General features: G+C 40.0%; 1 protein-coding gene across 49 annotated transcripts in view; it reads left to right on the top strand.

The window, feature by feature from the left end:
* Positions 1 to 16,067, top strand: part of MAGI1 (membrane associated guanylate kinase, WW and PDZ domain containing 1) — a 601,653-nt gene that overhangs the window by 406,163 nt on the left and 179,423 nt on the right. For all 49 annotated transcript variants that reach the window (XM_078388879.1, XM_078388878.1, XM_072989400.2 and 46 more), the window contains one exon: positions 798 to 917. In XM_078388879.1, the coding sequence (XP_078245005.1) occupies positions 798 to 917 (120 nt within the window). The remainder of the gene's footprint in view (positions 1 to 797; positions 918 to 16,067) is intronic.

Genomic DNA, 16,067 nt, shown 5'->3' with positions numbered 1-16,067 from the left:
GCTGCCTGGGGAGATGGGGAGGGGAGAGATTGCAGTCAAAAAAATACAAAAGATCACAACCCTGGCTATGACACACAACTAGTTATTTCCTATGAATTCTCTCTCCTCTCTCCCCCCCCCCCCAAGTTACTGGGGAACAACTAGATTATGTTGTGGCTCTAAACATTGTCCCTTTTGTAGTGTGACTGTAAGAGTTATACTGATTTTGCAATTAACAAAATAACTCGCACAATAGTTACTTTTAAAAATTGCAACTGTAGTGGCAGCTGGTCACTTGGGAAAGGGATTTTAACTGTAGCCAGTTATGTTTCAAGCTCTGGAAGCAACAATCCTTTAGGGAAATGCCCTGGCCCTATAAGATGGTTCCACTAAAAGTAGCATCCTTCCTAGTCATCTGTGAATAATAGCCAGAGAAGAGAAGGCTTCCTGGAGGAAAACTGTATTACTCCATTGCATCAAACACCCCCACCCCACACAGAGTTATGTGGTAATGCAAAACGTACAAATATGTCATGGTATAGGCTATTATGTGCGAAGTTAAGATGTTTTGTTAAGACGTTGGCTTGCGTGTGAAACTGTGATCGTATCAGACACACTCCATATATGTTTCAAATTGTAGTGTCACTTTATTTTGAGTTCTCCACTTTGCTATATGTCTCCCTGACTACAGGTTCCTCAGGAGTATTTTGACACCACAGTTTCTGTTGGTGAGGTCGTAAGATGACATTTCTTTCCTTCTGATGGTACTTCTGCAATGTGAAGACTCATTTGTTTTTTTCCTTCTTCTTCTTACTTAGGCACAACTCGACCTCCAAGAGAAGGAGAAGTGCCTGGTGTGGACTATAACTTTCTGAGTGTACAGGAGTTTCTTGAACTTGAAAAAAGTGGGACTCTTCTTGAAGTAGGAACATATGAAGGTACGTCAGAAGACTAAGTGGTCTCAACAATTCACCCACAGAATGAAGCATTTGAAAAACCTTGCACAAAACTCTAGGATATTTATTGTGACCCAACACCTCCACAAAGAAGCATTTTAAACTTACTCACAATGTAGATGCAGAAATATTCTTGAGGAAGTGTAGGCCTTATGTTTTATCCTTCATCAAAATACTCTCTACACTTGCCTCTTGCATTTTGGGTTTATTTGTTTTAGATTACATATGGCTGTTCCTGTAAAATAGTTATGGGTGAAGTGTGGCCATCCAGATGTTACTGGGCTGCAGCTCTCGTCAGCCCTAGACAGAATAAAAAATGGTTAGGATTGATGGGAAATTGTGGCCCCTACTGCAAGTCCACCCACCCACCCCTACTCTGGATTTCACTCATTCATTAGAGGCCAGTTGGGCAATACTTCTGGGCTGAAACCCATGCACTGCTATTCAGAAGAAATTTAGAATTTAGTGTGGTATATTGCTAATTAGACATACATTTGATTATGCAGTTAGAGTGTGAGTGTGTGCGTGTGGATGTTTATATTTTAACTTGTGTTTGCCAACATTAGGTTATTCAAAAGAAAAAAAAACTTATTTTGAAACACAGGGAAGTTGCTGAAGTAACACAGAGAATCTGAGAAGTAATTTACCCTTTCAATTTCCAAATACTGTAAGTAGAAGTAATGCAGATCGAGGTTTTGTTTGGGTGAAGATTCGGTAAATAAGAATCTCTACATCCAGTCAGCCACAAGAACATCTGTGAGCATTCGTGTCTTTCACTCTCAGATGAGGTGAGAATAATAAAGGGCTTTTTCAGATTTGATTGAAGAATTGTAAAGCACAGCAGGAGGAGGACAGTATTAAAAGAAGATGCAGCTACAGACATTATTACTGTGTGTCTTCAGTGCTGGCTTTTATTCACAAGTTCAATACGACATATCTTTATTTATTATCAGAAATACATTTAAGGGGAATGCATCCCTCTGCAGCCTATAACTCAAAATGGCTGTGCCTGGCGCTTTATAAGTACTTTGAATGTCTGCTCTTGTTAGGAATACTGTACATTTTAAAAAGGAACACAAATATTTTTAAAAAAATGAATCCTTAAAATGTGTCACATGAATATTCTAGCAGTGTGCAGTTTATAGAATGTTGTCAAGTCACGCAATTCCTTTGTATAGTGGTGAAGTGCCACCTTGTGCAGGCTTACTACATTTAAAGATAATTTAAGATACTATGCCTCCTCCTCTGGGCATGAAACATAGATGGTATCAAGAAGAGGGTGAAAGTTGTTCTTAATTTAACACCTCAGCTACAGTGTAGCATGTACGTACAGGTTCTGTTGCATTCTATCACTTTTTTAAAATGATTCATTTTTAAATTATAGGATTTCAAAAATGCGTACATATCTTTTTCTGCACGTATGTGTATTTTTGCATGTATAAATGTGTGTGTATGAACTGTTTCCCCCCAATTCATAGCCCCTAAACCAGCCTGTTCCGATATCTGTATTCTTTATGCATCTTGTGGGGCTGAACATTAACTGTGGTTGTAGTACAGCTCTGTTGCCTCTCCTCGACGCCCACAAAAAATCTTTTTGTGTGTTGCACTACCTCTGCAAATAGCAACGACAGGAATGGCTGAACATCTGGCTACCATTTTGTGGCCTCCCAAGTGGTTCCTGTCTGGTGTCATTACAGGGCATTCTTGTGGTGATGGTGACAGGGAGGCATCCATGAGAAGAATAGTGGATACATTTTGGAAGTAATTCTGCGAAGTTCTAGGGCAGTAAGAAAAAAAAGTAATGCTTCTCCAAAAAAAGACCTCAACATATGCTGAAGACTTTTTTGTTCAGCACATGCCTTTCAGGTTTCCAAGGCTCTCTAAATGCAGCATTTTCAAATGGTCACTGTAGATAACATTTTATTACTGATATAGAGACTTATAACACGGCTGCTTCCTTGTAAGCCCTGTAACAGATATGAGACAAAACAGTGCGTTTCAGCAGCAGGTAAAAGATGAAACTAATATAATGTCATAATTTATCCTGCAATTATGGCAAAGTTCAGTTTATCCATAAACAATGCTTCCATCTTTCTTTCTTTTGGTTAAATCTTTAAATTCATCATAATATTTCAGGGTGGCCTAGAATGAAACAAACAAACAAAAGTCATTAGAAGACCAGACGCTCCATATACTATAAATCTTTCAACATTTGGGGGCCAGATCCCCATTGCAGTATTTAAAAATATAGCAACATCGGTGACAAAAATTATTGTTCCTATTTAGAGGTCTCATTGGATCTGCCAAGAAACAATCCCAGAGGGGTCAATATTCTGTTCCTCCTCCTATCCTTGTAGAAATCACAATATAAGAAGATGCATTTGATTTATATCAAAGTGATTTGAATTAGATTTAAATCACTACTGAGAAAAAAAATCTAGTTTAATCATGTGACTCAACCCCTTGAAAAAGTGTGGTGTAACATTAAAATATATGTATTTTACAATATGTAGTTTTCACAGTCTTCTTGCCCAGACTGACTTCAGCATTGGTATATCTCTACCTGTCAATTCTTCTGGTATCTCAAAGTGTGGAAGGAGGCAGTGGAAAATATGGATTGTGAAAAACATATGTTTTATGATTATAGCATACAGAGGTGCACTTCCTTGAAGGAGAAATGACATGGTTAAATTCAAGTCTTCTGTGTCCTGTGCTACCATTTACAATTTCACAGAGAGATGAGAACTTGGCTTTGTCTACACAGAATGGCACAAGGACAATAGCTGGGGTTGCTCCTCTGACAGAATCCTAGAGATTTTAATAGGCTTTCTAAGAACTGCCAACCTTTTTTCATGAGCTCTAAGAATAACTACAGCTAGGAAATAGGAATAATCTTATCTGCTTTTCCCCCCCTTATTTCCACATTCCACTGTTGACCAGTATGATCGAATCATAGAAAAGTGAAGTTGGAAGGGGCCTACAAGACCATCAAGTCCAACCCCCTGCTCAGTATAGGAAAACAATCAAAGCATATCTGCCATTTGATTATCCAAGTTTTTCTTGAATGCCTGGTTCCATAACTGGTTCCATTATCATACTGCTCTAACACGTTTTTCCTGTTATTCAGCCGAAATCTGGCTTCCTTTAACATGAGTCCATTGTTGCGTGTCCTGCACTCTGGGATGATTGAGAAGAGATCATGCCTCTCCTCTGTATGATAGCCTTTCAAGTATTTGAAAAGTGCTGTCATATCACCCCTCAGTCTTTTTTCCTCAAGGCTAAACATGCCCAGTTCTTTCAGCTTTTCCTCATAAGGCTTGGTTTCCAGCCCCCTTGTTGCCCTACTCTGAAATTGTTCCCATTTGTTAGCATATTTCTTGAAGTGTGGTGTCCAGAACTGGACGCAGTACTCAAGGTGAGGCCTAACCAGTGCTGAATAGAGGGGTACTATTGCACCTTGCAGGATTTGGAAACTATACCTCTATTAATGCAATCTAAAATAGCATTTGCCTTTGGCTGTTGGCTCATATTTAGCTTGTGATCTATGACAATTCCAAGATGCTTCTCACTCATAGTATTACTGAGCCAGCTATCCCTCATCTTGTAACTGTATGTTTGTTTTTTCCCCTAGGTCAAATACTTTGCATTTATCCCTGTTGAATTTCATTCTGTAGCTTTGAGAACTGCAGGGTTTGTCCCCCTGACAGCTGCTGTACTAAGTCCTAGGTGAGACAGAAAGAATAACGTAAATAATATACATAAATGCCTGTGGAACCTCATAAAAAGTGAGGCTATAATCAAAGAATTCATGGATCATATTTATACACATATAGGTGCATTGCTTCATAATATAGAATCAGAATTTATAATCCTAATCTATAAAGGGATATTTTAGCTATAACACATTTAAAATTAATACCATTAAAAAGAAAAATGAATAAGTTAAATGAAAATCAGATAAAAAATTTAAAAAGCATAAATCAAAATATTTTATCCACCCCACAATACAAACACATATGTACTATGGTCTCTGTATCACCACTATCACATGGGCATGCTAAACTAGTCATAATCAAGTTTGGTTTTTAGAAAATCTCCCCCAATAACATTTGATTTTCCATAACTAATAAATAGGTGGTAGTCCCTATGGTAATCCTTAGGACCAGCAATGGTCTCCTGTCTAGTCTGAGACAACTAGACTAGACATGAAACCACTGCTCAGCATAAAGAAGCTAAATCTCTGTCTGGACCAGCTTTAGGAGATGAGAATCTGTTAAACCATAACCCTAAACTGAAGTAAGTTCCCAAAGTAGATACTAAATAATAAAGGATAAATAAGAAAGGAGACTAACGCACAACCTTGTCTGACACCTTGAATGAGTGAGTAGCATTGATAAATCACCATCAGCGTCTCTTGGGGAGAGATGTTAAGGTGATTTTATTAGAAACAATAGATGGAAGGGTCACTAGGAAAATCTTTAACCTTCTTTGAGAGGATTTCTGTTGAATACTGATTATAAAATTGGTAAAAGCCGGGAACAATTTCCCTGCTGATGAGCTGGAATATTTTTCTGTGGTATAAAGGAGAGTGAAGCAGAGATCCAGTGTGAAAAAGCCTTCCTAAAAGTCAATATGTTCCTTATTAATAAGATGAAAAGAGTTAGCTCAGTCTTTCAGTTAGATGGCAAAGTAGGAGATACAGTGGTGCCTCGCATAGCGAGGTTAATCCGTTCCGGATTAACCTTCGCTATGCTGAAGCATCGTTGAACGGATCAAAAAAACCCATTGGAACGCATTAAACATCGTTTAATGCGTTCCAAATGGGCCAAATACTCACCGTTCAGCGAAGCTTCGTAATGGCCGGCAGCCATTTTCGCGCCCTCGCCTCGCTTAACAAGGGCGCGAAAACGCTGCGCGCGGCCATTTTGGGCCATTTCCGGGCTTCCGGTGGCCATTTTGGCCGCCGAACAGCTGATGGTCGGGCTTCGTTTTGCGAAGATCGGTAAGTGAAACGCAGAGCGAATTTAGCCCTATTTTAAAAACGTTAAGCGATCGCATTAGCGATCCGAAAAAAACGGATCGCTATGCGATTTCATCGTTATGCGGTGCGCTCGTTAAGCGAGGCACCACTGTAACATATTTTTCCAGAAATAGAAAGCAGAATTACTGGGTGATAATTGATGGGGTCAGTTTTCAAACTTTTTGTGTTGATAGGGAAATTACTCCATTGAGAAAATAATAGTCCTCTGATTACTCATCACTGAAAAGGTATTTATTTGCTAACCAGTCCAGGTGCTGTTTGGACCTGGCACCTTTCTCGGGTGCAACTGTAGTTTTTTTTACTTTTGATGGGACTTTATAGTGAATCTAATATAGGGCTGTAAAGATAAGTGAGATACTTAAATAGAGGTTTTACCAGTTCCACATCCACAGTGAGTTTCCATGGCTGTATGGGGATTCAAACACAGACCTCCTGTGTCCTAGTCTGTCACCCTATACACTACACCACTTAAGGCTCAAAGGGAACATCTTGCTTCAGTGAAAAAAATGAAGGACTTATTTTTATAGAATTTAAAAATGTTTCATCCATGTGTTCAGTTGAATACTCAGCATGACTTCCCCACATCTAAAAAGAGAACACCTGTCATCATTTGCCAGAAAGTTCTGGTAAAAAGGAGGAGCGGGCCACAAATTAGCAATTGTTAATGCTTCTTATTGAAGGCAGGAGGAGAAGGGGATGACAGAGGAGGAGATGGTTGGACAGTGTCATCAAAGCTACCAACATGAATTTGACCCAACTCCAGGAGGCAGTGGAAGACAGGAGGGCCTGGTGTGCTCTGATCCATGGGGTCACGAAGAGTCGGCCACGACTTAATGACTAAACAACAACAATGCTTCTTCTGCTTCTAGTTTCCAAATATGTTATAAAATCTTTATAGTCTCTTTTAGTCTGATAGTAATCCTAGGTCGATACTGGTTCATTATTTCTTTTGTAAGCATTATAAATACTTCCTTTTTTTTTTTTTTTTTAATAATAATTTTATTTTATTTAGGAACAGGGATAGAGGGTACAGAAAGAAAGAGGGGATAGGAAAGGAAAAATGGTTTTGGGGGATAGGAGAGCATAAAGTATAACATCATCCAATCAATTCATATTACTAATACATATCAACTTTTTGCTTTTTCACAGTTTGATTACCCTCCTGCTTTTATCTTATCATTTAATTTTAATTTTATTCTATGTTATTCCAACATTGTCTGGTAGCTGCTGCCATTTATACAATACATCCCATCGTTCAGTTTCTTTTTGAATTGAACAGCCTTTCAGCCCATCTGACAGAATATCCATTTTTTTCACTTCCCATATTTTCACCATAAAATTATCTGGTTTCAGTATCTCTGCCTCCTTAAGATTTTTGTCATAATGCTTTTTAATTTTGGAAGCTGCATGGGTCACTGGATAACTCTCTACTGCATTCATATTACCTGGTGTCATGTCTAATACAGACGATTCTAAAGTCTGTACAACTTCATTTAAGTTTTGTTTGGCATCTACTGTCCCCTCTTTCGTCCCTTTCATCAAATTTTCTATTTTGCTAAGACCTGCATTCACTTGCTGGAACCCTGTTAATATTAGCCTTTGTATATTAATCTGCCATTCCTTTTCTATTTCTTGCACCACTATTCCAGAACTTTGGGATTGAACAGACCAAGTCTCCATTTGTTCTTTTGAATTTTTGGGGTCCATCTCAGGCTTTGGGGTTTGTATAAATACCACAATAATCACCCCCTAGAAATCCTTCCACAGTTTCCACAATTTTATCAACAATTCAAACCCCTCATCATAAACCTCCCCTTAGATCTCCCTCCAATCTTTGTCCAAATATTGTAGTATAAAAATCAACTTTTAGCCCAGCAAATACAATATCAATTAGAACCGTGACGCAGTTATTTCTTCTTCTCCTGAGTTCAGCAAGCTTCTATTATTAGACTCACACGTGGTCACAAACAAAACAACAGTCACAGAGTCTCAAACTATCCAGTAGATTGTCCTTGGAGCTCGTCTTGTGATCTTCATTAACCCCTTAATGCTCCTTAGTCCAGTTGGCCACGTCAGCTCCTTCTCCCGAAAACCACCAGATTCTATTATTTATAGTTCACAAAGTCCAGAGAAGGCAAAGAGTAACGTATCCCAGCCACACTGCATCCACCGAAGTCTCTTAAATCCAGTCAGACGGTGTTGCTGTCTGGGATTCTTCTCCAGAAACATAAGATTCATTTTTCCATCTCAGACTCTCGGCTTTAGAATCAGCCTGGCGTTTTAATAGTTCACTTGGAGAAGCTTAGTTTCGCTTTTGAGTCAGACTGATAAGATAAACCCGCCGCTGCATTTATTCTTTCCGCCAAATATTTTCATTCTTATTTCAGCTTAATGAGGCTGTTTCATAAATCAGAGGCTTCGGCTTACTTACTTGTTATATATTTTTAGTTTATATTGATTGCTCTCCTCTCCCCCGGTAAAGGGTTCCTCGCGGCTCAGTGCCAAAAAATGGCGCCCGCTCCAGTCCGTGCACGGTGATTTCTTCAGAAGAAAAAAGTCCGGGTCTGCCTCCCTTTCTTCTCCTTCTGCTGCTCACCATCTGCTTCAGAGAGACTTCTTCTAGACTCTCCTTTGATCCCCATTTCAAAAGGGGGATCCCGGACCGGAGGGTTCCAGCTTTTTCCAGAGAGAGCTCCTCTCTGGAGTTGCTGGCAGCACCGCAACAAAGCCCCGCCTCAGCATTATAAATACTTCCTGATTGCTTCTGAAAATGAAAACAGTCGGCTTAAACGAGTTTATCAGAGTGCCTCCTGGGATATTGTTACTCAACAGCTATTGTAGGATTAGGATGAGTTCTCAAAGGTTTCATTTCCTATCTGGGGTGAGGATTTGTACATAGTGCCTTGATAGTACACTGTTGAAGATTCTTCTCTCCTTTAATTATTTAATTAATTAGATTGGTTGGTTGGTTGGTTTATTTCCACCCTGCCTTTGTCTCTGTAGAGGAACTGAAGGTGGCTTACAAGTGATTAGAAAACCCCACAAAGATATAAACAATTTTTTTATAAAAATCAAACTGTTAAAAATGATTAAATATATTAATTATTAGAAGGCAGAAAATAAAAACCTTGTTAAAACTGGTTAAAACACACATTTTAAAAGGATGAAAGAACAATTCGCTCCCTTCCTCAGCAGTACTTTGCAAACTTTGCATATTAAAAGCTTGTCTGAAGAAGAAGGTCTTTGCCTGCTGGCAGAAAGACAGAAGGAAGGGGCCCAGTCTTATCTACTGTGGAAGAGAGATCCAGCCTGCAAGCTGCTATAGAAAAAAAAACATGTCCACACCAAGCATGCTTGTGAGACTGATTGGACTGAGAGAAAGACCTTCCCTGAAAGTCTTAGAGTCCAGGGAGACTGGTATGTATAGATACTGCCCCTCAAATAGCCTAGACCAAAATCATTTAGGGTTCAAGGTTTTATAAGTGAAAACCAGCACTTTGAATTGTGGTGAGAAACACACTGATAGTCAGTGAAGTAGTTGTAATAAGAAATTTCCATTTGCCCTGCAAAGAACCTGGTCAGGAGTCTAGCCTCAGCATCCTGGATCCACTGAATTTCCAAACACTTTCCAAAGGCATCACCATGTAGAATGGGATGCTCTTGTTCAAGAGTACCTCTGTCTTGTCTGAATCAAGCTTTGGCTTGTTTGTTATCTTCCATTATTGACATAAGACTGGTTTAAGACTGAAACAATGTCCCTGGATTTGGATGGAAAAGAGAAATAAGAGTTGGGTGTCATCAGTGCGGTGGAGACACCGAACACAAACTCTGGAAACCTCCCCCAGCAGTTTTATGTAGATGCTAAGTAATATGGGACACAGGAGGCCGATGGCTAAGCTGTCAAAAGGGAATCCTCCAGCATCACCTTCAGAGCTCACCCCTTCAGGAAGCCCTGGATTCACTGCAAAACAGTGCCTCCATCCCACAGAGATTATACAGAGGTATGCCATCAGCAATATTATAAAAAAAATCACTGAGAACCAGCAGGGACATACTTCCTCTGTCTGGTTGATCTTAGAACCATAGGGCTGGATGGGACTTGGAGTAGATCATCTACAACCAAAACAATATCTATCCCATAGCAAGGCCTGAAGCCAGATTAAAATGGATATAGCTTATCCCTATTATTCAGAAACCCTTGGAGTTGTGAAGTTACCACACACTCCAGAACCATTGCAAAGAAATGAACATTTAAGACTGGTCAATAATTGTCTAGTATAGTAGGATTCAGGGAGGGATTTTTCAATAAATATCATATTGTATAACTGCCCTTTTTAGGCAGGCTAGAACACTGCCTTGTACTAAAGAAGCATTCACTGCTCCCTTTACTCTCCCAGCCATTCCCCCGTGGGCTGACTTTGTGAACTAGGAAGGGGGAAAAGAGCCAGTAAGTGAGTAGTGGCTCTACCTCTCTAAGGATCCTATCCACATCGTTGAGCTGCGCAAGTTAGAATTTATTCATTGTCAAAGGAACAGCAGAGGTCAAAGTTACATCCACAGGACCTGCGTTAACTGCAGCAGATCAGGGCAGATCTGAGCAATTTCATCTGCCAAGGGTTGAGCAAATTCTTCACAGTGGGCTGAGGATTGGTCTGTATTCTCTCTTGAAGAGCCACAGCATAACAGGCCCCTTACTGTTTGTGACAGCTGTGTTGAACAGCTGTTCGTAGATGCAATGGCACCAGAGAATAAAGACTTCATTGCTGTTATCAGTATCATGGAGTAGACCCTCCAGTGGGCTCTAGCCAGTATTCAGTCAGTCACAATAAGAGTTTTCCTCCATTTCAGTGTAGTCTCTGTCCAACTCACTTCATCACTACCCACTTCCTTACTATCCCTTCTCACAGAGTAGAACCAAACCAAGGGCCAGTTTGGGTTCACTCTGTGAGATGGGACAATTATGAGCAATTATGTCCACTACTCTGGCCATCTTCTAATTCCAAGGGTCAACTACAGGTTTGATAGAATTAATTGTCCAGGTAGTAGGAAATTGATAATTCCCTAAGAGTCATCAGGAAGTCATTTGGATCCATCAAGCCTTCTGAGGCGAACCATCTTTTCTCAGTCTCCTGTCCCTGCAAAGGTTTTGAGATCCAGTGAACTTTTACTCTATCAGGTAGTTATCAATCCATGACAGTGGAATTACAGAGAGTCTTCCACACCCTGTTGGCTAACATTGCAGTCTGTACAGAAAACCAGGTCCAAGGTCTGACTTGCAACATGAATGGGACTGCATACCGTTTGGGACTGACTCATGGTTATCATGGAATTCCTGAGCCATTCCTGTCATGGATATATATTATAGTCCCCCAGCAGAACAAGCTGAGTGGAGCCCAGTGCCATCCGGAGATCAGCTTAGTAGGCTCAGGAGTGTAAGGAGACCATCATTCAGCAGCATGTGTGGTACATGAACATAATATCTACTCTGTCCTGAGTCCCCACCTTCAGGCACACACACTCTAATCTGGCAAATGGGATGTTGCAGAAATAGTGGCAAAAAAGACTTACCGTATTTTTCTGTGTATAAAACGACACCTTTTCTTTAAATAATTTGAGAAAAATTTGAGAGTCGTTTTATACATGGAAGTCAACTCTTTACTGCTGCCTGGGGCTTAGCAAAAAGGAAGGGGAGGTGTTTCTCTCTTCCTTTTTGCTAAGCTCCGTGTCTTCTCAAAAGGCAAGGAAAAGCAGCAGCAGTCACTTTGACAGTCGCTTTCCTTCCGTGGCCTTTGATCCCTGCTTTTTCTAATTTTGCGTTAGAAAAGGGGGGTTGTCTTATATATTGGGTCGTCTTATAAACTGAAAAAAATATTGTATTCAGTTTTACTTGACCATGTAATTCTGCCACCGTTAGATGCTGCTGAACTAGTATTGTGACAGTTGTTTTTGTAAATTGTCTTGGATCCTTATAAGGAGAAAGGTGGGGTAAAATGTTTTAAATAAATAAATTAAATAAACAGATCTTATGTGACTGCTAGGGATTGCAACCAAGGCAGAAGGGCCACTGTTGTCTCCATTATCAGATGCAAAATTGGTTATCAAGTGCCAGAGAACTACTGAGATACGAATATAACAAATTACGCTGGAACCAATAACAAAATTACCCATATCTTAATGACATTGAGAGTCCCCTGGATTGCAAAGAGAACAAACCTATCCATTCTGAAGTAAATCAACCCTGAGTACTCCCTGGAAGGACAGATCATGAAGCTGAGGCTCCAATACTTTGGCCATTTCATGAGAAGAGAAGACTCCCTGGAAAAGACCCTGGTGTTAGGAAAGTGTGAAGGCAAGAGGAGAAGGGGACAATAGAGGACAAGATGGTTGGACAATGTTATTGAAAGTACCAACATGAATTTGACCAAACTCTGGGAGGCAGTGGAAGACAGGAGGGCCTAGTGTGCTCTGGTCCATGGAGTTATAAAGAGTTGGACATGACTTAACGCCTAAACAACAACAACAACAACAAAAGGGCATTGATTGTTAAAACTGAAGCCATTGAATATTTTAGCTCTTTCTGATGTGAGAAATGCACTAAAGAGATCTTTGGTAGAGTCATGCTTAGAGCTTCTTATCATTAAGGGATTAAATTCATGGCTAACCATTCAAAGTTAAGAGTTCAGAATCTTGGCATTTAGGATAATTAGGGACTGTCCTCAATACACCCCAATATCATAAGATTGAAAGAAAAGGTGAAATTTGAGTTTGAAAGTAGCTATCCACTGCTGTCACATTGTTCTTTTAGACAAGGGGGAATTATATAAATTAAAGACAAGGATCTTTATATTTTTGAGCTAAATAAGGTGGATATCATTAATTATTAGCACACCGGGCGTGATGCATTATTAGATACTTCCAGGAGTGCTGAAATGGAGGTTCCTAGGTTTATTTTTCCAACCTACAACAATCCAGGGTAGAATATATAGTACTACAGAATTAGAAGATCTTGGTAGTAAGTCTTTGCATGAAATTTCCACTTCACCCCTAGAAAGATACAGTGACTAAGCATATGTATTGAAGAAAGATTACTGAAAAAGTTACCAAAAAGAAGAATATTTGGCATCTCAATTTCGTGCTGAAGATGAGATTTTTTTTTGAAAGGATTGGGAAATTCTTCCAATGCTGTCTCAGTATGCTTAAAAGGAGGAGTGCTGACAGTAATCTCAGCCAGAGTAGGGTTTCTTCACAGCCCTGTCCACAAGATAACATGGGGTTTCTTCTGTATGGATCAACTGAATCAAAGTTGGCTTCTTGAGATCCTTTAGGATGATTACTGCTGCCAGCCCACGAGACCTCCCCATTTGATGTGTAAAGAGTTTAAGTGCCATTTCCGGGCCTCTGCATAATGGAAAAGGCAGACAGGAGAAGGCAGCCATGTTAGCGGCCGCCCAACATGAGACACCCGAGTGTCTTGAAGATGCAATTTCTAAAGTCATATTTTCCCTTCTCCATCAAAATGACAGAGCCAAGATTTGGAGTGTCAGAAAGGAAGAAGTCCTTAGTTGCTTCTGTTTAACTGTCTTTTATTTACCTGAGCAACAGGTGAGGGAGACCACAAGGAAGAAAATGGAAAGCCGTGCTTTTCACTCCCTGTTTTTCTGCTACTTAACTTTTCCTCCATCATAGGAACATCAGCCAGGAGAAACTGAAACAAGGGAAATGTGTTTGAATGTACATATAGTGTGTTAGTCTGCACTTACGCACATATCTGTGAAAGAGCATGGAACACCCTTCCGCCTCTGTTCTTTCCTACCTCCCAATAGCTGTCCTGGGATTTTTCTTTTAGTATGTCTGCTAATGTTTGAAAGGGTTCTAGATCTGTCTAAATTTGAAATAGTGTTTTTACCACTTACTCATATATACCAGAATTTGGTCTGGTTTCTATGGTGAATCTGATATTTAATGTTGCTTTTGATAGTTTGCTTTATTATTCATACAGCGTCCTTAGAAAAATAATATTGCCTTGAGTTGTTCAGTAAAGAGAGACTTTATTTTCTCAAAGTTTATAGCTGTGTCTTTTGTCATTTCAAAAAGCAGAGAAATTTCTAAAGAGGAAAGAAGCTTGGATTTAAAGCAAAAAAAAAAAAAAGGTTGAAGCTAGAGGCCCAGTGTTAAAAAAATCCAGGCCTTTAAATCATTGGGCATGCTGATGCACCCTTTTTCTCTCTTAATTTCCCAGCTTAAAGAAACACAAGACCGAGCTTCTTGAGTCCATGGAGGGTGTCAATCACTAATTTGCAAAAGAGAGAACTTTCTGTTTACTCAGGACAAACCCCATTAAGCACAATGAAACTACTATCTCCCTAATTAGAATCAAGTGGACTAGATGGGTAAAGGTTGGATAGGTTTGTGGTGGAAATTTGTAGTTTCTAGTGCTGACCTTAGCAAAGCCTGTGTTTCATTTCAGCTCTTTCATGCCACTACAAATACACTTATAGAAGAGGTTGACTGCAAGTGGTATTATTCATTCATTCATTCATTCATTCATTCATTCATTCATTCATTCATTCATTCATTCATTCATTCATTCATTCATTTAACTTATATGCCGCCTACACTACCCAAAGGTCTCTGGGCGGTTGTTACTTGGGATGGATATTAAGGCAGAAATATGCATCCCTATTTTAAGTGAAGTATGAAGCTGTTAATCTGCGCCTGAAGTCCTTCACTTGTGAGTATGTGTGTAACTTTTCAACAATGTCTGAAATATTGTTGCTTTAGTGTAATGAGCTGCAGCTAGAGTAGGCCCATTAAATCAGTGGGGATTTGATGGTCCATTCCTCCTTATGCTCCAGTGATTCCATGGTCTTATTCTGGTTGCAGCTTACTATACTATAGCATGGGCGGGGCCACAAAGGCAGTTGTCCTGGGCACAAAATTTCAGCCCTGGCATGGAGCCATCAGGCAAGGGTGAGAAAGCACACAAGTCTCACTTCCCCTCTTCTAGCTGCAGATGCCTCATTTGTTCCATTTTCCCCCTCTGACCATGTGGTGGTGGCACAGTTTGATGATGCTCAAGTGGACTCCTTGGAGAGGGCAGCCCAGAGGGAGCAATGGCAGCCCAGCCTCCCTCCCCCAGCATAAACAAAGTGGGTGGGCCACGTGGAGTGGGTTGTGCGGGGAGGGGGTTGTTACACCAGCGCTGAGCCCTCTTCCCTACCAGTACCCAAGGCGACCTTGAGGGAGCGCAATACTTGCCTTGCCCCAGGCGCTGGCAAGTCATCTGATGCCACTGTACTAAGCTACAAGATTTGAGTCATTGGTTGTTGGTTTTGTTTGTTTTGTTAGGATTTAAACTCAAGGTTACCGTATTTTTCGCACCATAAGACGCACTTTCCCCCCACAAAACAGCGGGGTGGAAAGTCTGTGCGTCTTATGGAGCGAAGAAAACAGATTATATTTTCCTGTTTTCTTCTAAAAAATTGGTGCGTCTTATGGAAAGGTGCGTCTTATGGAGCGAAAAATACGGTACTTTTCTCTCTCTTGGGAATATGCATGTGTGTGAATATAAGGAAGGAGGAGTCTGCTTTTGTTTTGACTTCACCCAGTGTTGACATGTGGTTTGGCTCCCAGATGGTTAGTTAACAAGGAAATGTTTGCCTTTAGACTGAACAAACTTCCCTGTTTGTAGGATTTTTCTTCTTTTTGAATTATGTCTAGAAATAACTCTAATAGTGACTAGAGGAGCGTGATTCTATCTCTTTGAATCTGCAGTAGGAGTGTTTGAACAGGATGACGAAGAAATTGTGTTTATGGTCATAATAAGTGATGCCTGAGGCATTAGGGATAGACTTTCTCAAGGAGTGATGTCTACAAAGGGAAGAATTTCCACCATTCATCAAGGTAGCATTTTATCTGCCATTTGACATCTCAGGGCAAAGAAAAACTGCATAGTATTGCTCTTCCAGACTCATATTTCATGCCTCTCAAGGTGCTCTTTTTGAATCTATTTAGCATACTTATATGATCTTTGTATTCTCTTTTTAATTATTTATTTCATTTTTTAAAAAGAGTATACAGTTTCAGGTATG

The sequence above is a fragment of the Pogona vitticeps genome, chromosome 2 (genome assembly GCF_051106095.1).
Source record: "Pogona vitticeps strain Pit_001003342236 chromosome 2, PviZW2.1, whole genome shotgun sequence".
NCBI lineage: Eukaryota > Metazoa > Chordata > Lepidosauria > Squamata > Agamidae > Pogona > Pogona vitticeps.
Note: the sequence above shows the minus strand (reverse complement) of the source record. Positions and strands in the feature narration are given on the sequence as shown.